Below are 24,105 nucleotides of genomic sequence, written 5' to 3'. Positions count from 1 at the left end.
TAGTGCCTGGGGTGCCCTGCCCGTTTGGGGGGTGCCATTTAAGAAAGTTGTTCTGATCGCCTCCTGCATGGGGAATTCCGGCGAGCGGAGCCCCTCAATGCAGGAAATGCGACTGAGTGCGACAGAATGACCCTTGGATTCCTACCCCAACTGATCTTTTTGTTTGGTTAGGTCGTGCCAAAGGCCCTGAAATCTTGAAATGAGGAAGTTGAACAAGGATGGGTGTAAGCACCGTTATGTAACGATGTAAGGCTCATGTGAATTGTGTCTGGTTGGTCAGAAAAAGCATGTCAGTACATGCTCAGGTGGCTGGGGAGAAGGAGAGGGTTAATTGATTTGAGCAAAATCCTGATCATGTTTGCCAAACTGAAGAAAAGAGCACCTGGTGGTGCAAGATCTCTTGGCAGATTAGGAGAGACTGATGTCCGATCCACGCCTGTGCTTCTCTTTTGTGGTAGAAACAGGAAGTAATACTTGTCTCAACTTGTTAATTACTCAGTCAGTTTTATGCTTAATCTTTCTGATTTGTGATTAATTGAACTTGCCTTCCTGTCTTCCTTTTGACAGACAAATGCACAGCTCGTCTTACACAGTTGGTTCTGAAACACTGATCTGTTGCAGTTGTTGCATCTGTGGAATTTTAAAAAGATGTTTCACAAAGTTTCAGCTAATAGACTTGCTGGCAAACTTAAAACCCATAATTAAAACAAGTGCCAGTGTGAATACTCAATTGTCCAAGGGACTGATGAAATGGTCAAGCATATGGCAAGTCAAAGTTAATGCAGAAAAATGTGGAGTCATACATTTATGTAGTGTCCAACACAGGACTGGACCATTCAGCCCACCAGCTTTATATTAGTGGTTGACCTTCCACGCCTCTTCATCTCGCCTGTCAACATGTCTTTCTCTTCTGTTCTCCTCCATTTGTTAATTTTCTTAAATGCATCCATGCTGTTTGCCATCACTAACTTCTGAGTAAATCTCTTTCCTGAATCTCTTACCAGATTTATTGGTGACCATGTTATATTTATGGCCCTTAGTTTTGGATGTTTTCTCTTCGTCCTGGACTTACCCCATCTTGACAACTGTCCCCGGCTGAACCGCAGTATTGACACCTTTGGTTTCTTATTCCATTGGGTTCCGAGCATATATCTATGTCATCACCATGACCACCTGTTTCCACTTTTAGTTTTATTCATTAACAGGATGTGGGCATTTATTGTCCATTTCTAAATGCCCTTGAGAAATGTTCTTGACCCATCTTTGACTGCTGTAAGCCATTTTTGTGGACAACATCCACAGTGATGTTCTGCAGGCAGTCGCCATGATTTTGAATTTGTGACAGTGAAGGAACAATTGTATATTTCCAAGGCAGGATGGTGTGTCACTTCGAGGTGGATCATGGTGCCCCTGGTAGGTGGTGAGTTTGTAGTTTTGCCAGAGGTTGATGAAGGACTCTTGGTGACTTGTTGCAGTGCACATTGCTGTCACATACAGTGGTGTTGGAGGAAGTGGATATTAAGATGATTGTTTGCCCTGATTGTCCTGAGCATCTCGAGTGTTGTTGGAGCGACCCTCAACCAGGTAAATGGTGTTCCATCACACTCCTGACTTGTGATTAGGCTTTTGGGAGTCAGGAAGTGAGTTAATTGCCACAGAGTCCCCAGTCTCTGCCTAGCTCTTGCAGCCATGGTATTTGTGGCTGGCCCAATTCAGTTTCTGGTCAGTGATGGCCACTATTAGTTTCATAGTGGGAGATTCTGTGAATTGCGCTTTCACTTAGCCGTTTGTCAGTCTAGAAGTAAAACACTCGAATACTTTGGGAACGAATATTCGTTTATTCACGGCCGGGACAAATCTCTAAGTAGTCGGGGAACCACCTTCGAGAAGTGCCAAAGTCCCAGAGTACGGACTGTCCCTTTATACAATCACAGCTTAGAGGTGGTCCCCTTAAATTCCTAGATACACCAATGATTTGGCAAGGATCCAGAACATGTACTTATATGGAATTATTATCCTCGAGGTAGGGTGGTTACTATGACATAATCATTAGCAAGGTTTACTAATACTGCTGCTGTTAACGGTTTTCTTATCCTATCCGGCCATCAGGTCCAACTTCCTTATCTCCTTCCCTCTCATGCTCCTGAGTCAGCTCTTTCACATTCCAATGCCCATTGTCTCAGTTGACAAGGTTTTACACACTCATCTTTGCTGTCTCTGCACTAACAGATACAGAGTTCTGTTCTCATTCCATTCCCTCAACCCTTTAACATCCTTTTACTTGATGATCACAGATATATTTCAGAACCTTAATATTACATACAGACAGCAAGGTTAAAACAAGACAATAAATGTAATCCACTTCCACAATTCAACAATGGTTTAGAACCTTGGAGTGTAGTATAACTGCTCCAGATGATATACCCCCCCCCCCCCCCCCCCCCCCAACCATTGCTTCCCACCGTTGCTTTTTTAATTTTCCCTCTGCTTGCTTTTAAAGGCTTCCCAATCCTCTGGCTACCCACTATTTCTCACCACTTTGTATGCTTTTTCTTTTGTTTTTATGCTGTCCTTGACTTGGATGCCTTGTCCTCTCAGCATGTTTCCTCCTCCTTTGGGATTAATTTCCGTTGTGCCTCCCGAATAACCCCCAATAACGCCTGCCGTTGCTGTTCCACTGTCTTCCCAGCTAGGCTCCTCTTCCAGTCAACTCTGGCCAGCTCCTCCCTCAAGTCTTTATACAGTTGTCCCCCTTTATAACGCGGGCGTTGGGGTCCAAGACAGCCACCCGCGTTGCATCCGAGCCGCGGATATCCACGATGGGAGTTTTAAATTTATTTAAAAATCTATGCATGTGCTTCCCATTGTGAACCTACAGGGTGCGGGGGGAGAGGTCAGACCCCCGTAGACTCACAATGGGAAGCGCAAGCATAGATTTTTAAATAAATTTAAAACAAGCACTGCTGCATTTTTAACAACTTAAAAGTTGCATTGGAGGGAGAGAGCAGCGGGCAGTGTCAATTTCAGCGGCCGGCTGATTGTTTCACTGAGAGAGCAGCTTCCCTCTCTGTGAATTGCGCTTTCACGTATCTGATCGTCAGTCCAGAAGTAAAACACTCGAACACGTCAGTAACGAATATTCGTTTATTCACGGCCGGGACAAATCTCTAAGCAGTCGGGTAACCACCTTCGAGAAGTGCCAAAGTCCCAGAATAAGGACTGTATTTTTATACATTTTACAGCTTAGGGGTGGTCCCCTTAAATTCCTAGATACACCTATGATTTGGCAAGGATCCAGAACATGTACATATATGGAATTATTCTTCGAGGTCGGGAGGTTATTTTTGACATAATCATTAGCACAAGTCACTATTAATGCTGTTACAAAGGTTTTTCTTATCCCATGGCCATCTGGCCCAACTCACTCCAAAGCCCGTTCCTTTTACATTTCAATGTTTATTTGTTTCAACTGGTCAAACGAGCTTAATTGCGCTATCTCCGCAATAAAGTAACGCTTCCCATTCATTCCATTCTTTGACTTTTTGACCTCTCTGCTTTCACAGATGCGGGTCAGAACATTAAATGGTACTAAAGCCGCACTCCCCTTTTTCCATCCCATGACCTTCTGACATCTCTGCTTTCACAGATGCCGGTCAGAACACGCTCCCTTTATTTCATCCCTTGACCTGTTGACATCTCTTTCACAGAGCTTTTCAGAACTGTTATATTAACCCTATCAGCGAAGTTCCAAATGAAATCCACTTCTACATCTCCGGATCAAAGTGAGCCGGCTGCGGAAATTGACACTGCCGGCTGATTGGAGGGAGAGAGCAGCCGGCAGTGTCAATTTCAGCGGCCGGCTCACTTTGATCCGGAGAGGGAAGCTGCTCTCTCACTGAAACAATCAGCCGGCCGCTGAAATTGACACTGCCCGCTGCTCTCTCCCTCCAATCCAACTTTTATTAATGTTTCTGATTGGAGGGAGAGAGCAGCCGGCAGTGTCAATTTCAGCGGCCGGCTCACTTTGATCCGGAGAGGGAAGCTGACAGTTGGGGTCCATAAGCCCCCCCGCCGTATATCACGAGCCGCGGTATTGCGGAGCGCGGTATAACGGGGGACTACTGTAGTTGCCCGTATTCAATTGGATTACCGTTACGTCTGATTCCAGCTTCTCCCCCTCAATCTGCAGGGTGAATGCTATCGTGTTGTGGTCACTGCTCCCTAACGGTTCCTTCACTCTAAGTCCCCTAATCAGGTCTGCCTCATTACACATCACCAAATCCAGAATTGCCTGTTTCCTAGTAGGCTCTGTCACAAGCTGCTCCAAAAAAATATCTGTAGACATTCCACAAATACCCTTGGGATTCACTACCAACCTGATTTTCCCAGTCCACCTGCATCTTAAAGTCCTGCATGATTATTATAACATTGCCTTTTTTACATGCCTTTGCTATCTCCTGATTTATTTTCTGCACCACATACTGGTTACTGCTCGGGGGAGGGGGGGCCTGTACATAACTCCCATCAGGGTCTTTTTAGTTTTGTGATTCCTCATCTCTACCCACGCAGAATCTATGCCGTCTGCCCCTGTATCGCTCTTTGCTATCAATTTAATTTCATTCCTTACAAAGATGCAACCCTGCCCCCTCTGCCAATCTGTCTGTCCTTTCGATAGGACATATATCCGTGGATTTTTAGATCCCAGTCCATATCCCCTTGTAGCCGTGTCTGTGATGTCCACAACATTGTGCCGGCCAATTTCAATGTCTGCAGCAATCTCATTTACTTTGTTTCATATAATGCACGCATTTAAGTACAACATCCTCGGCCTCCATTGACTGCTTCCCTTCTCATGTTGTCCCCTTTTTTGCTCTGCCTAAAGTTAGATTCCCCTGCCACCTTCTCTGTTCTATTGCATATTCTGGAAACTTTACTAACCTCTTGTGAGCCCTTGGCTCCTCTTAACTAGTTCAAAGCCCTAGTAATGCGATTTGGGAGCTAGGAGATTTGGATGGAGTTTCCAGGTTCTCCCCGTGTGTGCGTGGGTTTTCTCTGGGTGCTCCGGTTTCCTCCCACAGTCCAAAGATGTCCAGGTTAGGTAGATTGGCCATACTAAATTGCCCCTTAGTGTCCCAAGATGTGCAGGTTAGGTGAGGTGCTCATTTGGCAGGCCGGTGCAGACACAATGGGCCAATGGCCACCTCCTACACTGGAGGCATTCTATAAATCTGGGAAGAGAAGGCCATGCTGGATCATTGAATTGCAGTATGAATCCAATTATGATGTCTTTCTCCTCCCTATAACCGTGCAGTGGTTGATGTGTATCTGTTCCTTTTTCCCTTGCTTTGGGTGCTGTATTATATTGTAACTTTATTGCGTTATATTTTACATGTGAAAACTCCATCAATAAACATGATTGTTTAAGAAAAAGTCATCTCTGCCTGAAGTGTTGGCTCTTGTGCTTTTATATACTTATAATATTTAAACTGTTATCTCTTGTTCTTTGAGCACATGTGGTGATATAGTTTGGCGGAAAACATTCTTCGGTTTGTTGGAGCTGTTGGTTCTTGACGTCATGGATCTGTCTTTTAAACTGTGATTTTTGTTAAATTTCAAATGAAGAGTTGCTGTGATTAATTTTCCCCTCATGAGTATAATGTCCTGCATCTAACAATGCATAGGAAGTCATTTATTTTTTAAAAAGTACTTTTTGTTTAAGAATAGCATGTAAAATTAATTTAGCTAAGTATCATGTTGTACCATTATTTGACGTTTGTTTTACTTTTCCAGATAATGCGTACGATCCAGATGTAAATGCAAAACAGATGTGGATTGATAAGACAAAAATAAAAGAAAATATTTGCTTGATATTTACTGATAATGGCCAGGGGATGAATCAAAACAAATTACACAAAATGCTGAGGTAAGTTGCTTTTGTCATAAATGGCTCAAAATAATATCACTGAGGTAATTTCTCCTCATGATGATTCTTTTTATGCTTTACAGCAATTTGAATGTAAAAACTTTGAATTATGAACAGTGGGCTGTTCGTTGGTATACGGTATCTATTGTGGTTGATCGTTACTTGAGATCATATCACGTTGGTGCAAGCAACAGCTTAAAGTAATTGGCTGTAGCTCTGGTTGCGCGATTATGGGACTGTGGATAGCTCCATGAAGCGAGGCTTGGAGGTATTTGGCCATCTTCTCGATTGTAAACTCTGCGATTTTGGGGATTAACTGGAAATTACTGAGACTGAAACTAGTCCGAGATACATATGTAAGTGGCCAGGTCTCCATTCCATCCCTTGGTGTGCTTTACCATGTAAGAGCATTGCTTAATCGATTAACCCTGTTAATTTGGCTTTGTTTGCATCTGTACTTCGGTCACAATGCCTCACTTCAGTGCGATTGGCGTTACAGAAATTGTGATTTAAAAAAAATGTATTCCCTTTCGAAAGATGGAGAACATAAGAACTAGGAGCAGGAGTAGGCCATCTGACCCCTCGAGCCTGCTCCGCCATTCAATAAGATCATGGCTGATCTTTTTGCGGACTCGGTCCAACTTAACTCGGTCATCATAACCCTTAATTCCTGTACTGTTCAAAAATCTATCTATCTTTGCCGTAAAAATATCCAACGGCGTAGCCTCAACTGCTTCACTGGGCAGGGAATTCCACTGATTTACAGCTCTTTGGGTGAGGAAGGTCCTCCTCAACTCAATCCTAAATTTGCTCCCCTTATTTTGAGGCTACGCCCCTTATTTCTAATTTCACCCGCCAGTGGAAATGACGCTCACTGTTTCTATTTGAACTATTCCCTTCATAATTTTATATGTTTCTATCAGATTCCTTCTCATTCATCTAAATTCCAATGAATATAGATTGAGTCTACTCAGTCTCCTTTGAACTGCGGAATCAACCTAGTGAATCTCCTCTGCACACCCTCCAGTGCCAGTACATCCTTTCTCAAGTAAGGAGACCAAAACTGTACACATTACTCCAGGTGTGGCCTCACCAGGACCCTTTACAGCTGCAACATTATATCCTTGTTTTTAAACTCCATCCCTCTAGCAATGAAGCACAAAATTCCATTTGCCTTCATAATTCCCTGCTGCACCTGCAAAACCAACTTTTTGTGATTCATGCACAAGAACACCTAGGTTGCACGGCAGCATGATGTAATTTTTTACCATTTAAATAATAGTTAATTTTGCTGTTGTTCCCACCAAAATGGGTGACCGTACATTTATCAACATTGTACTCCATCTGCCAGACCCTTGCCCACTATCTATATCCCTCCGCAGACTGTGTGTCCTCTGCGCACTTTACTCTGCCAAACACCCAGTGATATATCCACTCATTTTCAGAAAATGTCATCAGATCAATGGCTATTGACTAATGTTTGTGCAATTATAAGGACATCCCACATTCACGCATGACAGTGAAAATGCTTGAAATAATTCGGCGACTGCAAAACACGCCAGGAGCCTTCACAGGAATGCTAAAAAGCAAAATTTGCCACCGAATGTATAAGGAAGCATTAGGGCAGGTTACCACAAGCTTGACCAAAGCAGTAGGTTTTAAGGAGCATCTTGAAGGAGGAAAGAGAGGTGACAATGTGTAGGGAGAGAATTCCTGAGTTAATGGGCTTGGCAACTGAAGGTTGGATGATCAAGAGGCTAGAATTGGAGCAGCGCAGATTTCTGACAGCTGTGGACTAGAGGAACTTACTGAGGCACGGTGGATCAAGATCGTGGAGGGATTTGAAATTGAGGCGTTGGTTGACCAGAAGCCAGTGTAGGTCAGCGAGCATGGGATGATGGGCTCATGGGACATGCTGTGAATAAGAACATAGGCAGCAGAGTCTCGGATGACTTTGAGTTTGCGAGAGGTTGAACATGGAAGGTCGGCAAGGAATGCATTGGAATAACCAAGTCATGAGGTACCAAGAACATGAATGAGGGTTTCAGTAGCAGTTGAGCTAAGGCAGGGGCATAGTCCACAGGTGGAAGGCCACCACTTAAGCGATGGCACAGTTGTGTTTAGTGGCTCAGGAGCAAATATGACACCAAGGTTCCCAATAGCCTGGTTCAACCCCAGGCATTTGCCAGGGAGCGAAATGGAAGTGATGGCTCCAGAATGGAGATTGTAGGGACCAAAGATAAAAGCTTCAGTTATCCTGATATCTATTTGTAGAAAATGCTGGATGTTGTATAAGTATTGAGGATCTAGAGATACTGGAGGAGTCAACAGTGTTGGTGATTTACAAGATTGATTCCTGGGATGGCAATACTGACGTATGAGGAGCGATTGAATCTGTTAGGATTGTATTCACTGGAGTTCGGAATAAAGAGGGGGGATTTCTAACAGGACTGGACAGGGTAGATGCAGGAAGGATGTTCCCGATGGTGCGTCCAGAACCAGGGGTCACAGTTTGAGGATACGGGGTAGACCATTTAAGACAGAAATGACAGAAATTTCTGCTCCCAGAGTGTGGTGCGCCTGTAGAATTTGTTACCATGAGAAGTAGTTGAGTCCAAAACATTGTATGGTTTCAAGAAGCAGTTTGCACTTGGGGCGAAGGGAATCAAAGTATATGGGGAAAGCGGGATTAGGCTATTGAGTTGGATGGTGAGCCATGATCATAATGAATGGCGGAGCGGGCTTGAAGGGATGAATGGCTTCCTCCTGCTCCTATTTTGTTCTGTTTTCTATGTTTCTAAATCAGACTGAAGGGCATTGGAGAGGCCCTGGAGGAGGATGGTGTGGTCAACCTTTGAAGGCTGCAGACCGGTTGAGAAGGACGACGATGGGTAGCTTTCTTTTGTTACAGTAAGAGAGGCTGTCATTTTTGTTTTTGATAGCCATTATGATAGTGGCCATGATTGGAGGAATTCAAAAATGTTGTTTTGCAAGAGCACGAGATAGGGGCAGGGTTAGCCCAGTGGGCCCCTCTAATCTGCTCCACCATTCAGGCTGGTCTTGGGCTTCAAGTCCTTGGTCTTTTCTGTCTGCTTCCTATATCCCTTCATTCCCCGAACCAAATCATCAGTCTATCCCAGTTTCAAATACATTCAATGATGGGGCATCAGCAATAGTCTGGGTAGGAGAATTCTGAAGATTCACACCCCTTTTCCTTATCTCAGTCCTAAATGACTGTCCCCTCCCCTGATTTCCCAGCCAGCATGTACAAACTCTACCCTATTTCACTCTTTTGGAATCCAGAAAGATGGGTATTGATTCGGGAGGTGGCTGTAAGTTTAAGGACTTGAAAGGAAAGGAATGTTGAGGATGGGGCAGTAGTTTGTGAGAGCAGCGGGCTCGAGGGTTAGTTTATCGAGGAGATGGGTGATGGCAGATTCCTGTGCAGCCATGGTGTTCTAATTTTCCATCTGTCTTTTAAGATTATGAATTTTATAATTAAATTTTTAACTTCTCGAATCTGTACTGCAACACTAAATTATTTTGTTTATCCATACTTTAATATTTGGAGATTATGTAAGTTCGCTATTGAACATTTGAAAAGTGATGTGTTATTTCTGATTGAAAGTTTTGCGATTCATATTAATGTAAATATATTTCTTGTTTCTCCTAGTTTTGGATTCAGTGACAAAGTGGCAATAAATGGACATGCTCCTGTTGGCCTTTATGGCAATGGTTTCAAGTCTGGATCTATGCGATTGGGAAGAGATGCAATAGTTTTCACAAAAAATGGAGAAGCGTGTAGTGTGGGCTTCTTGTCTCAGACTTATCTTGCAGCGATAAAAGCAGAAAATGTGGTTGTACCAATTATTTCATTTAACCAGTACAATATCCTTTGTTTGGAGACGCTTACTATTTAAAATACTACATTATCTGCACTTTTCTCTGGCATCTTCATATTGTGGCTGGGATTGTTGGCGTTAAAATTAGCTGTTAGGAGATGCCCAATGCTTCCTGTTGAAAAGTGGTTTGTGCATGCTTGGCACCCCCACATATTTTGGCTGGGTTTTTGAACGCCTTGTTGCATGTTGTGTTATGGAATTCTCATTCCATTTTTCCCTGGCGTTGTATATTGATACCCTGCAGGTTTTTTTATTCGTTTGTGGGACGTGGGTGTCGCTGCCAGTATTTCTCGTCAGTCCCTGTTTTCCCGTGAAGCTGGTGGTGAGTTGTCTTCTTGAACCACTGCAGCCCATCTAGTGCATGTTTAATATTCAACGATTTTGGGCCACAGCCAATGGTGAAGCTTGCCTGCGAGGGACATCTGATTTGATCCTAGGATGGGCCTGATGCTGTCCTTGCACTTATTGTACTGCAAAAGAGATCAGAAACAGGCCGTTTGTTTATTCATCCTCTCTAGGTTGAGGACACTGACCAGTTATTCCTTTTTTGCTGCCTCAGTCGTGACCAGGAACTGAACATAGGAGACTCTGGATTGAATCAACTACTTTGACTGTGGGTCAGTTATAACTCAGTAAATCTGTGGGTTAAATGAGGACTATGTGGGGAAAATGAAGTTGTATTTACTTCTTGGCTACCACTAAAAGTATTTTTTTCAAGTATTTCAATATTTTGAGTACGAGGAACCTGCCTTATCAAAGGCCCTGGTTGAATACTGCAACTCCATGTGTTGAGTAGGGATCAGCATTCCTCCCGCTTCAAGATCACCATTCTTTTTTTTTGTCCTGTTCGCACCTTTTTGTATTCGCAATATTCTTTGAAATTCTGATTAAAATTCATTGCTGTGCTGTATCAGGTACATGCTGTTGCATATTGAATAAATGCTTACATTCCTTAATACAAGTCTTACAAAAGCTTGTCAGTGAGGACATGCAGTCAAGTTTGAAAGCAATTTTACAGCATTCCTTATTCAGTACAGAAGCGGAGCTCCTGGCAGAACTGGATGCTATTTCTGGAAAACGAGGAACAAGGATTATAATTTGGAATATAAGAAAGTAAGTTAAATTTTGTTAATTAGTACCTCAAGAATATAAAAGCTTTGATAGAATGATATTAATGTAATGGTCAGATTAGATGAGAGATGCAGTAGACTCATAGGATCCCTACAGAGCAGAAGGAGGCCATTCAGCCCATCGAGTCTGCACCGACCCTTTGAATGAGCACTCTGCCCATTTACGAGTGTCCTCCCCGCCCTATCCCCGTAATCCCACAACCTAACCTGCACATCCCTGGGCAATTTAGCATGGCCAATCCATCTAACTCGTACATCTTTTTGGACTGTGGAAGGAAACCGGAGCACCCGGAGGAAGCCCACACAGACATGGGGGAATGTACAAACTCCACACAGGTGGTCATCCGAGACCAGAATTGTACCAGCGTCCCTGTTGCTGTGAGGCAGCAGTGCTAACCACTGTGCCTCTGTGCTGCCCATGCTTATCTATAGATTAAAAAAAAAACATTTTTAACCGCTCACTTCCTGGTATCCGATATGGTCATGGCACTATAATATTTTACAGGACAGAATTAAGCACTTTAGCTCACCATATTTGTGCTGGCTCTCTGGAAGAGTTATCTGTTCGGTTCTGGTTCCTAACCCATCCCTACTTAGTCCCAGTATCCTGGTCTTCCGTCATACATTTGTAAAAATTTTATTTTTTAAACTTTGATCCAGTTCCCCAGTCAAAGATGTTATAGATTCTATTTTTACCACTTTCCGATGGATAATTCCATGTCCTGCTGATTTCTAGATTTTAAATCAAATTGTAAATCTCTCCATGTATTTAGTGGTGATCTTGAAGAGGTACACTCCAGTTACTGACTCAGTGACCAATGGAAATTTGTTTCTGATCAAAACCCAATGTAGTTTGAACACCTCAGTTAGATCTCCCCTAATTTCCTTTGCTCTCGTAAGAACACCAGTTATAGTAGGTGTCACTCTTTGAAAGAATTTGGCTGAATTTCTGGCGCTGAATTTCAAAGATTGAAATAAGCCCTGGATTTAATCGTGTTATTTTATTTCCAAGAACCAAGGATGGAAAGCCAGAGTTTGACTTTGAATCTGATAAGCACGATATCCGAATTCCTGGAGATATTTTGGATGACAACACGGAAAAGAGAGGATACAAAAGACAGGAACGGATGGACCAAATTGTGCCTGAAAGTGATTACTCATTAAGGGTAAGTTTAATGTAATGGCTTTCTGGCAAGCTTACAGTTTGGCTAATTTGGAAGGTTAGGCAGTTTGTGATTGAAGTTTCTGTGTCCAATTAACAAAAAACCTTAATCACTGCTGAATTGTTTTATTTTTGATTGTATTGTACTCATCGAATCATAGAATTTACAGTGCGGAGGGAGGCCATTCGGCCCATCGAGTCTGCACTGGCCTTTAGATAGAGCACCCTACTTAAGTCCACGCCTCCACCCTATCCCCGTAACCCAGTAACCCCACCTAACCTTCTTTGGACACGAAGATGCAATTTAGCGTGGCCAATCCACTTAACCTGCACATCTTTGGACTATGGGAGGAAACCAGAGCCCCCGGAGGAAATCCACGCAGACACGGGGAGAACGTGGAGACTCTGCACAGACATTGACCCAAGCCGGGAATCGAAACTGGGACCCTGGAGCTGGGAAGCAACAGTGCCAACCACTGTGCTACCGTACTGCTCGTCGACTATTCAAATTTTCCTGGTTTGGCAATCTTATAAGGTTTGAGTGAAGATTTGACATTGTGACTAGATTCTTCTTGCGTTCTCTGCCCAAAGACCAGTCTGACGTACAGCACTACAACCCGAATCCAACCCAATAGGAACATGGGAGGGAACCCAGTGCTGTTGCAGTAACCTGACCTACACTAGTTGGTTAGCCAACTTGAACCAAGTTGTGCTGGCAACATACACTTTTACATGCATGTTGTGGCGTGGATCTATGAATACTGATGGTTGAGGCTCCAATTTCTTTCCATCACATGCCTGACTAGGAATCACTTTCACTCTTACCACCTGCCATTGGTGAATGTTGGAAGGATTTGCAAATTGATGTTTAAACTATTTGGTCGTGTTATAAATACCTTCCTTGACCATGAAGTCCTTGGGTCTTGAACCTGGAGTTTCTGTCTCGGAGGCAGGGATCTTCATGAAAAGAATATTCGCAATAGGTGGGTAGGGGGGAGTTAGGCTATTTTGTGTCTAGAATAGGCGGGAACAGTGGGAGGTGGAGGTATGTGTTATGCACTGAACTATGTTTGTATTTGTATCGTTTATTATTATGAAACCATAAATGCCTTTAATAAAATGTTTTTTTTTAAAAGAAAAGAATATTCACTGTTAAATTCCTATTGATTAACCTTGTGCTTTGGACAAAGCTTTATCCTGATGTCCTATTCCATTCTTGCATAAACAAAAATTGACTTAATCTGCAGATTTGAAATTGAATTTTAAATTAGAATTTTATTTCTTCCCCAACCATGACATTCATGAGGTGAACTTGGAATATTTAAAGAATATTTCTGCAGTATAGCCAGTCCACTTGATGCTTATAGTTTGTTTTATTTTCAGGCTTATTGTAGCATTTTGTATCTGAAGCCACGGATGCAGGTTATTCTTCTGGGAATGAAAGTCAAAACTCAGCTTATTTCTAAAAGCCTTGCTCACATTGAACATGACATATACAGGCCAAGCTTTATTGTATCCTTTTTGAAAGTAAATTTAAGTGAAACATTCTATGGGTGGATTGTTTATTATAAAATATCATTTCAGGAAGTGTGCATCTTTCGTTGCAAAATATTGACCCAAATGCGAATCTCAGTACTGTGCTGTGTTGTAGGGTAGGGTGAAAGTCCATAGCCACGTTTTGAGTTCCTAATCTAGACTGAGATAAGTGAATAATTGATTTTGGTTCCTGGAAAGAAAAAGTTGGAAGGTAGCATGCTTTGCAGTCCTTTTTCCTCATGATTTATTTTGGAACTGGATTATTAGTGAAAAAGATGCATGGCACCTGCGTATCCTTTTTGTTAAACAAATGATGTAGCACCTGATAAGACAAAGGAAATTGAAGAATTATTCTGTTTCCCAATTAATTGTTGTCAGTGAAATTTAATAGCTTTATAGTGCCTTTCAGTCTCAAGGCATTCCAAAGCACATTACGTTAAAAAAATGCTTTGGAGCAAAGTCCTGTCTTAACATTGAGGGGACCCCTCATCTTAAGTGGCATTTCCACATCCTAAGTAGGATAGATTCAGAGCGGATCTATCAGCTCAAAACTATGCTTGAATGAAACGCTATGTGGGCCTTCAGTGACTGCAGAATCATGTTCAACCACACTGTGTATCCTCGGGGTCCAGCAGATCGGTCAAGCCAGGGAAGCAACCTTGGTTCAATGAGGACTGCAGAACAACCTGCCAGGAGCAGCACCAGGCACACCTAAAAATGAGGTGCCGGCCGAGTAAAGCGTTATATGCATGGTAAACAGCAGAAGAAGCATGCCTGCTGTAAACAGAGTTACATGATTCCACAAACTAGTGATCGGATCTAAATTTTGACTTGCCTTCCATGTCGACGAGATCGAGGAGTTGGATAATTGAGCAACTAGCATGTGGTGGAGTATTTGTGAACATCTCCAATCAGTTGAGTAGGCGCCTGAGTACACAAGACAAGGCTGAAGGGTTTGCAACCAGAAATACAGAATGGAAAATCCATTTCTGCCTCCTGGTGTCCCAGCATCACGATTGCCTGTCTTCGGCAAATTTAATTCACTCCAAGTAATAGCAAGAATTGGTTGAGCATGCAGGATGATGCTGGGGACTGGCAACACCCTGACTGCTGAACATAGGAGCAGGAGAAGGTTATTTAGCCTGTGGAGCCTGCTTCGCCGATCACTTTGATCATGGCTGATCATTAGGTCAACTCCACCTTCCAATCTTACTTCCATATCCCGTAATGTCACCGGTCTCCAGGAATCTTATCAATTTCTGTCTTGAACATGCTCCGTGATTGGGGAACAGAATTACAAAGATTCACTAACTGCCCTCTCAAAAATTCCTCCTCATGTCACCTTTTAAATGACCTACGCCTCATCTTGAGATCATGTTCCCTGGTTTTAGACTCATCAGCCAGGACAAACATCTTATCTACACACACCCTGTAAGAATTCTCATTTCAATTAGGTCACCGCTCATTCTTTGAAACTCTCCGACTAGGTCTCTTCATAAAATAATCCTACTATCCCAGGGATTTTTTGGTGAGCCTCTGCTCCACATGTTTTTTTTTAAACAATATTTGTATTGAATTTTTAACATTTTGTATATCAAAAGGTTTACAAAACACAATACCAACATGTATCAGAAAATACAGGCAACAATAGTAACAGGAACTCCAATAACAGTACTGCTCCCCAGAATAATTCCCCACCTACTGTTTTCACCTCTCTAAATGCCCAATATCCTTCGATATTTAGTTCACAATTTTGGTCGCCCTGTAGCCACATTTTCGTTATGGCAATTAAAACATACCCATTTACCTCAATTTGGTATTCAAATTATCGTGACTACTACATGCATTCAGAGCGCCATAAATTCTGTTCTTTTTTAAACATTATCCTTCATTCGCATCTTATTTGCTGCTTGCCTATGTCCATCCGCATTCTGATTTTGCTTTCATTTTTTTTTGGATGGCTTCTACTTTAATGTCAGGAGTATTGCAGGTAAAATGGATGCGTTTTTAAAAAATATTTTTTTATTCTCCTTTTTCACATTTTCTCCCAAATATACACCCACAAACAATAAGCAATAATCAGTAACAGATATGTCAATCCCCATATCAATAACAAAGATCCCATTCTCCCACCAAACCTCAAACATTAGCCCGCATGTTCACATAAACAAATGACAAAAAGGAATTAGGGATCACCCATAGTCGCCATAAACACACACAGCCCCCTTCCCCCTATCAGGATCCGCCTTCGGGTGATTAACGAGGGGAAGGCTACAAAATCTGCCTCATCACCCGTTTCCAACCCTGGCTGGTCCGACACCCCGAACATGGCCTCCCGGGGGCCCGGGTCCAGTTTCACGTGCACCACTTTAGAAATTACCCTAAAAACCTAATTCCAGTAATCCTCTAGCTTTGGACAGGACCAAAACATAGGAATGTGACTTGAGGGGCCCCCTCCGCAACGTTCACACACATCTTCTACTTCAAAGAATCTGCTCATCCTCGCCCTCGTGAGGTGTGCTCTGTATACCACCTTCAGCTGTATCAGCCCCAACCTCATGCACGAGGTGGAGGCATTCACTCTCCGGAGCACCTCACACCAGAACCCCTCTTCCTCTTCCTTCCACTTTGCTTTGATCCCTTCCAGTGGTGCCTTCTCCTCTTCCAAAATAGCTCTGTAAACAGCTGACACCATCACCTCCTCCAGTTCCCCCTGTCGTCAGCACCTCCTCCAGCAATGTGGAGGCCGGCTCCACCGGGAAGCTCTGTATCTCCTTTCTGGCAAAATCTCGAACCTGCATGTATCTAAACCTTTCCCCCACTAGCGCAACTAGCCTCTCCAGCGCCCCTGTCACAATCACATATCTACCCCCCGATCTGTCTGCCAACACCTTCTCCATCTGGAAGCGTACCCTTTTGCTGACCAACACTGCTACCCCTTGAGCCCTTCCGTCAAATCCAGAGTGAAATACCTGATTAGAACATAGAACAGTACAGCACAGAACAGGCCCTTCGGCCCTCAATGTTGTGCCGAGCCATGATCACCCTACTCAAACCCACGTATCCACCCTATACCCGTAACCCAACAACCCCCCCCCCCCCCTTAACCTTACTTTTTATTAGGACACTACGGGCAATTTAGCATGGCCAATCCACCTAACCCGCACATCTTTGGACTGTGGGAGGAAACCGGAGCACCCGGAGGAAACCCACGCACACAGGGGGAGGACGTGCAGACTCCACACAGACAGTGACCCAGCCGGGAATCGAACCTGGGACCCTGGAGCTGTGAAGCATTTATGCTAACCACCATGCTACCCTGCTGCCCCTAAAGTCTCTTTTTAAGTCTCACCTGGTCCTTTACACTCCAGTGAGTCTCCTGCAGCATTGCTGCATCGGCTTTCAAACTGTTAAGCTGTGCAAGCACCCTTGACCTCTTGACCGGACTTCCTCACCCCCTCACGTTCCATGTGACTATCTGAACTAGAGGTGTCTCACACCCCCCCCCCCCCTTTCTTATCCACCATTATCATACCACTGGGCCCTGCCCCATGAGCCTGACCTGCCCCTTTCAATTATTAACATCAAACCCCTTCTCTCCTCTCTCTCCCCCCCCCCCCCCAAAACCCCCCCCCCCTACAATTCCTCTCGAAAAATCATCTCCCAGCATCAATTCCCCCCCCCCCCCCCCAACTCCGCTTGCCTCGTAGGCCCATCGAAACCTGCTCCCCAGGCTCCAATGTCCACAGCCCCCCTCTCACCTGACTTCCATTCACTAGCCGACTTTAGTTAGCTAGCGCAGGTGGCTCCCCCTGCCAAGGTATACCTGTGATATTGTACGAATAAAGTAATGGCATGATGGGAAAACTGGTCAATGGAAAGACTGGTCAAAATGTTTGGTACAATGTAAGAAAAGCTGACCTCATTCCAGTTTTCCAGACCCCTGTAAGGAATGCTGATAGTTCACCAGGCCCTTGTGATAAATGCTGGCCTAACCATTCCAGATCCCTGTAAGAATAATGAGGCTGACTCCGCATAACTTAAAGCATGAATAAGATCCGAGAAGGTCAAGCCATTCCAAAATGCCTGACCTCGGCAACTCCAGATAAGACTAACTCGTCATAACCCAGGGCGGTGCGAATAAGACAAGATAAGGTCAGGAATGAATAAGTCTCCTCCGATCTTTTAATGTTCCCTCAAAGGACAAGATAATGGTATGAGTGATGAGACAAAGAGTCTGAGAAGGTCAGCAAGGTTAGGCCTGTTTCATGATATTGCTTATGTTTCTACTTCTGATCGAATTCCCGACTAAGCTGTCGTCATGCAATCTTGATAATGATAATGTATAAGTACTGAACTGATTTTCTGTAAAAGCGTGGACTTGAGTAGGAATCAGCAGTGACACTCCCTGCTCTCCGACCTCAACTTTCAGCCATAAACTGCAGCCTGTTCGTAAATAAAGTCTTGTTATGTTTTCTTAACGAGCATTGTTGAATCTTTCTACCACAGTCCAGAAGCGGGAAAAATATTGACTTCTACATACCGTCCCCTCCCACCCATCCCAGAGAAAGAAAAAACAAAAACAACAATCCAACCCATACAATTCACTAAAACCGTCGCAACACAGAATGCCAATCAACTCAACCAATAACTTGAACTCTGTAGCAATGTGAAGAGAAGTAAATAACAATACACGTCAGTAAAAAGAAAGTTATAGCATTTATACATTTTCCAGCTGCCCAATCACAGTCCACAGTCTCTGTTCCGGCTCCGCTCCTCGCGTCTGTCCCAAGTCTTCTGCCCTCATGAACGCCTCAGCCGCCTCCACAGCCTCTCGAAATGAAAGTCTTTGGCATCATACATCACCCTCAGCTTCGCCGGGTACACCACATCAAATCGCACCCCCTTGTACAGTGCCGCCTTCACTCGCCCGAACACTGCTCGTCTTTTTGCCAACCCCATCGTCCAGTCCTGGTAGATCTGAACTCCACCATCCGACTGCACCTTGTGCTTCTGCTTCGCCCAGCTTAACACCTTCTCCTTCATGCAGTACTTATGGAAGCAGATAATTACTGCTCTTGGCGGCTCATTCACTTTGGGTTTCGGCCTTAATGACCAATGAGCTCGGTCCAGCTCGTACCGGGAAGGGTTCTCGCCCTTCCCCATCAACTCCGCCAACTCCTTAGCGAAGTATTCTGTTGCCCTTGGGGCCCTCTGTCCCTTCGGGCAAGCCCACAATTCTCAGATTGTGCTGCATCGAGCGGTTCTCCAAGTCCTCGAGCTTTGCTTGGAGTCCTCTGTTGACCTCCACTACCCTCCGCAGCTCATCCCCCATCGAGGTGAACTGGTTGCTGTGCTGCGACACGGCCTCCTTCACTTCCTTTATCTTCTCGCCCTGCTCTCTCACCTTGGCCGATGTCTTTGCCACAGCTCCCCTCACCGGGGCGATTGTTTCCTCCACCAATGATTTCAATGCGACTGCCATCTCCTTCCTCAAAGCCTCCATGTGCCTTGCAAACTGCTTTTCCAGCTCCACCGTCAACACCTCGGTCATCTTCTCCACTGTACATAATGCGGCCCCCACCATGTGGTCCGGCATCCGCCATCTTGTCAGAGCTTTTGCTGGTCCTTTTATTCAATGGCGAGCCCGCGTTTCCTCCCTCGCCATTGCTTTTTGCATCGTTTAACGACTTAATATTTTTCCTTTTTTTCCCACCCTTCTTTCCTTCTTCAATCTTTTTCAATAGAAAAACAAAAAATTTTTCTTCCTTCAAAAAAAGAAAAAAACTTTCACTCAGTTTCTTTAAAACTTCTTTCTCTTTTTTGTATTCCTCCAGTTTCCTTGGGATCGGACTTCAGTCTTAAAACATTCTAGGCGGGAGCCACCCAATGTGGGACATCTCACCTACATTGCTCCCTGGCTTCGGGCCTGCCACCTCGACCTCCGTTGGGCTCCGCCCCCGCTGCTCCGACCTCCACGTGTGCTGGGCCCGACGCCTCAGCACCAGCCGCCCGACACCCGCGCGGGGCTCCTTGCTGGTTTTCGAACCGGCCCCGCTTGATGCCCGGGACGGCCCCAAAGGCCGACAATCAGGGGGGAGGGGGGGAAGAGCGAAGAATCGGGGAAACCCCCGAAAGCGCTGCAAATAGTGGCCACCAGCGAGAGCTCCTCTCGATGCAGCTGACCCACTCGCAAACACCACCGGAAGCCATGCTTTTGCTTTCTACAGCCTTTTACCAGTTTTGTTTCCCTCGAATCAAACTCCTTCGCAGTTTCTTATCCCCCTGCCAATTGTGTGTAAACTTTCCAACAGTGAATCTCTCGGCAAGGATGTTAATCCATGTCATGCTTAGATGCAGCCTGTCCATTTTGTGTAGGTCCAATCTGCCCCAGAAATGGTCCCAATGCTTCAGAAACCTGATGCCCTCCCTCCCGCTTTAGTTTTCCAGCCACGAGTTCAATCTCTCAATTCTGTTATTTCTATTCTCACTTGCACGTGGGACTGGAAGTGATCCTGAAATTATTACATCAGAGATCCTGCTTTTTAATCTCTTCCTAGCTCCCTGAAATCTACTTTCAGGATCTCATTCCCCTTCTTCCCTGAGTCATTGATGCTGATGTTCACCCTCCCCCAGTAGAAGTTGCTCCATGCACCAGGAAGGCAACATTACTGCCTCAGAAATGCCTGTCTGCTTCCTCTAACAAAACGTCTTCCTCTCTTCTTTCTCCTCTCCTGTACAACTGAACAGCTTATGATGCCACAAACTTGGCTCTGGCTTCACTCCCCTGAGAAACCAGCATCTGAAATGGAAAAACAATTAACAAGCGGATCTCCGGAGACTCCTGCACTACCTACCTGGTTCTCTTAGACTGCATGGTTACCCATTCCCTTTCTGCCTACGTGCTCCTAGCCGACAGTGAGATCACCTCTGTGAATGTGCTATCCACGCAGCTGTCAACATTGGGGATGTGTCACAGTGACTCAAGCTGCCGCTTGAGCTCCGGAACCTGGAGCTCAAGTTTGTACCATCGGGAATATTATTTCTGATTCTACCCTGTCTAATCCTGTTAGAATTTTTGGCAAGAAACCTAACTGGGCCAGCCTCATAAATACTTGGCTACATGAATAGGTCCGAGGCTAGGAATACTGCACTGTGGATTCTCCCTCTGTCACCTTCCGAGTTGCTGAGGAATTTTATTTTAAGCAATATATCTTTATTATGAGGGAATAAAACAAGGTATGTAATTTGCATGGTATTTAAATTCGCTTTTCTGTGTTAGGATAACATTCCACGATTACCACTTCATAATGGTGGCAGATCCCAGAATAATGTTCTTTTCAATTCCATTCCTTAACACCTAAGAAATCAGTGTAACACAAAAGGGAAGATTATGGTCTTTATTTACTATAAGTTTGAAAACAACATTAAAACCATGGCTGTTCATTGTTTGATTTCCAATATAGTGATGGCTTTATTGTAATTTCCTTAATGCGCTTTTAAGAACAGAAACGTAAAAATAACCTTTGGCTTTAACTGGAGAAACAAAGAACATTTTGGGATAATGATGTATCATAAAAACAGACTGATTAAATCTTACGAAAAAGTTGGCTGTCAGCTCAGAGTAAGTACTTTATAAATTATAAGATCAATCATGGTTTGAAATTCTAATTGAAATTAGAACTTACATTTGACATACGAACCTATAATAATAATATGAATCCATTCTGCCATTACCTTTCAGGCAAACAACATGGGAGTGGGTGTCATTGGAGTCATTCAGTGCGACTTTCTCAAGCCCACACATAACAAGCAGGACTTCGATTACACAAATGAGTATAGGTAAAACAATGCTGTAGGGAAATTATTAACCTTGGAACAAAGCACTTGCAGTTCTGTTCAGTTCCAGCCACAAGATTATTATTATATTATTGTCTCTTAAAGTATGCACTGACCATAATCTCATTGTGCATTTTTATACCCTTATCGAAGGGAATTTACAATTTTCATACTCTCCTTTATGATCTTTTTTAAAAAAAACTATCTGCTATTTTAAATGGCTTTGTATCACTTTAAAAATAGTTTTCATAGTTTTCTGGGATCTTGAATTTTAATTTCACTTTGGATCCGTGCGATTATTTTTACTGTGACCCGAAACGGGCTTTGTTGTCCCAAGGTCAGTTTACTAATTATTTCTAGTTTTTCAGCATGAATAACGTTATTCTTGTAAAGTGCACAAGTAGCCTCACACCAACCATGGAGGATTGTAGTTCAGCAAGTGTATGATGTTGGCCTGCACATGAAAAATCGGCAATTAAACCACCCAACACAGCACAGGAAACGGCACCAAGCCAGATATCTCCACTCTTAGCATACTTTTGATTTGCTCCTTGTATTATTTTTCAAAAATATGATGCTCTATCCATGCATTTGGAATCAAAGCAAGAATGTGACATTAAGTATATTTACAGTGCACTTAACACACTTAACAGTGCACTGCCACTGCAATCTCAAAGTATACGTGATGAAAATCAGGGATAGTGTAAATGTAGCCTAAATAGGACTGATCTGATCTCTTCACACATCTTCTCTACTGAGTAGTACTGCACTCTTTTATGCTTCACCTGATGCCTGTGTCTATATATTGACAATGTGTATTTTACGTTTGCCCTATATATTTTCATTTCATGTATGGAATGATCTGTCTGAACTGTACGCAGAACAATACTTTTCACTGTACCCCGGTAAACGTGACTATAAACAAATCCAATCCAATAACAATGCAGGAGAAAGTCCCATAACAGTGACAAACCCTGGATCATTTTGGCCATCGCACTTGCTTAACGTTTTTGCAATTCAGTTTTGGCTGCGCACAGGTTGTAAGCTTCTGGAGTGCGACTGCTTTATCATAGGTGTCCTTGTGCTACAGAACAATGTGTCCTCCTCATCTTACAGACAGACAACATGGCTGTCTCGTCTCTATTCTCAGTCAGCGCAGTACCAAAGGTTTTAAAACCTATCAAGACAACTTTTAAAAAATTATTAAATGCTGAAGAGAGAGAGAGCACTGGGCCGTTGCCCTGTTTGTTTTCAAACTTAAATCCAAAATGTTATTAATAGTCAGTGTCAGTTGGCCATTAGATGGAGCACCTTTGAGAGAGGAAACTGACAAGGTACTGCAGTGTTTCATCTCCTGTCAAGAATATTGCAGAATGTTATTGATTGAAGAAACTGAAAGTAGGGTTACAGTTAGAACACAATACTTGGAGAGGCAACAAATTGTTTTTAATGGCCTTAATTACCGGCGGCGCAGTGGTTAGCACTGCTGCCTCACGACGCCGAGGACCCGGGTACGAACTTGGCCCCAGGTCACTGTCCGTGTGGAGTTTGCACATTCTCCCCGTGTCTGCGTAGGTCTCTCTCCCACAACCCAAAGATGTGCAGGGTAGGGGGATTGGCCACAGTAAATTGCCCATAATTGGGGGGAAAAAATAATTGTACTGTAAATATTTTACAAAATTGGTCTTAATTAAAGGAGTCAGGTGCTTGTGCAAAGATCAACTGAGCTCTTCTCTTTGTCTGACTCGCAATAACACCTTTACACCACCACCTGATATCTCCTATAGTTGTGTCTGTGGGGATTTGCTTGCATTAATTCATATGGTGCAACAATTAACTTTTATTTTTACCTAGCATGTTTGATTAATGTTGAAGGACCAACTAAACCATTTCCTTTAATTGACCATCAAACATTTTTTCAGTGTTATCCTGTTATGGCAATAATGCCTAAGTTCCGGCTAATATTTCATTGAATGGAATATACCTTTTATGTATTTTGTTTTCTGAACTAAAGACTGACGGTTCACGCACTAGGACTTAAGCTGAATGATTACTGGAATGAGAAAAAGAATAAAAGAAACCAAGATGATCCGCAGAACATTGTACCAGTCGAAGATTTACAGTAAGTGTTAGTACTAGAGCAAAAAACATTTCCATCATGCAAGCCTTTCATGTAATAGTGTTTCAATCCCCAAGGTGAGTCGTACAATTCACTCTTGTGTACAGAAATTATATGCAATGTAGTCTCTCCACAGACAAATAGGGATATGGTATACTAAAACACTAACACAAAATTAAACAAACTTAATACAAGAAATAGCTTGCAATTACTAAAACCATGCTTAACAATAAAATGAAATACTAACTCTGAACTGCTATCTTTTTATCTCCAATCAAGCAAATCCATCTCTAGTCAAAATCCACTTTTAACTAGAAGCAGCAAACACAGGATTACTTGCCAAACATCGGATAGAGATATTTTGAGACTTGAAGTCCTGTCAGAACAATGCAGAATCTCTGGCCGTATTCTTCAGAAACTTCTTCCAGGCTCGCCTTCCAGCCTAAAAGTAAATCTGAAAACTCCACACTTCAGTCCCTGGCTCCTTGCATTAA

At 43.4% G+C, this 24,105-nt stretch overlaps 1 protein-coding gene across 2 annotated transcripts in view; it reads left to right on the top strand.

Moving 5' to 3' along the window:
* The window catches only part of morc3a (MORC family CW-type zinc finger 3a), an 87,506-nt gene that overhangs the window by 9,025 nt on the left and 54,376 nt on the right, over positions 1-24,105 (top strand). Inside the window, exons 1-9 of one of the 2 annotated variants that reach the window (XM_038801570.1) lie at positions 5,791-5,923; positions 8,730-8,833; positions 9,597-9,811; positions 10,794-10,938; positions 11,968-12,121; positions 13,501-13,629; positions 21,158-21,277; positions 21,398-21,495; positions 23,507-23,614. In XM_038801570.1, the coding sequence (XP_038657498.1) occupies positions 8,811-8,833; positions 9,597-9,811; positions 10,794-10,938; positions 11,968-12,121; positions 13,501-13,629; positions 21,158-21,277; positions 21,398-21,495; positions 23,507-23,614 (992 nt within the window). In that variant the 5' untranslated portion in view covers positions 5,791-5,923; positions 8,730-8,810. Of the gene's footprint in view, positions 1-5,790; positions 5,924-8,729; positions 8,834-9,596; positions 9,812-10,793; positions 10,939-11,967; positions 12,122-13,500; positions 13,630-21,157; positions 21,278-21,397; positions 21,496-23,506; positions 23,615-24,105 lie in introns of those variants that run through there. The other variant, XM_038801569.1, reaches the window with a different exon arrangement.

Source organism: Scyliorhinus canicula, chromosome 7, assembly GCF_902713615.1.
Source record: "Scyliorhinus canicula chromosome 7, sScyCan1.1, whole genome shotgun sequence".
NCBI classification, from domain to species: Eukaryota; Metazoa; Chordata; class Chondrichthyes; order Carcharhiniformes; family Scyliorhinidae; genus Scyliorhinus; species Scyliorhinus canicula.
The sequence above is the reverse complement of the archived record's forward strand: the minus strand, read 5'-3'. Positions and strand labels throughout refer to the sequence as shown.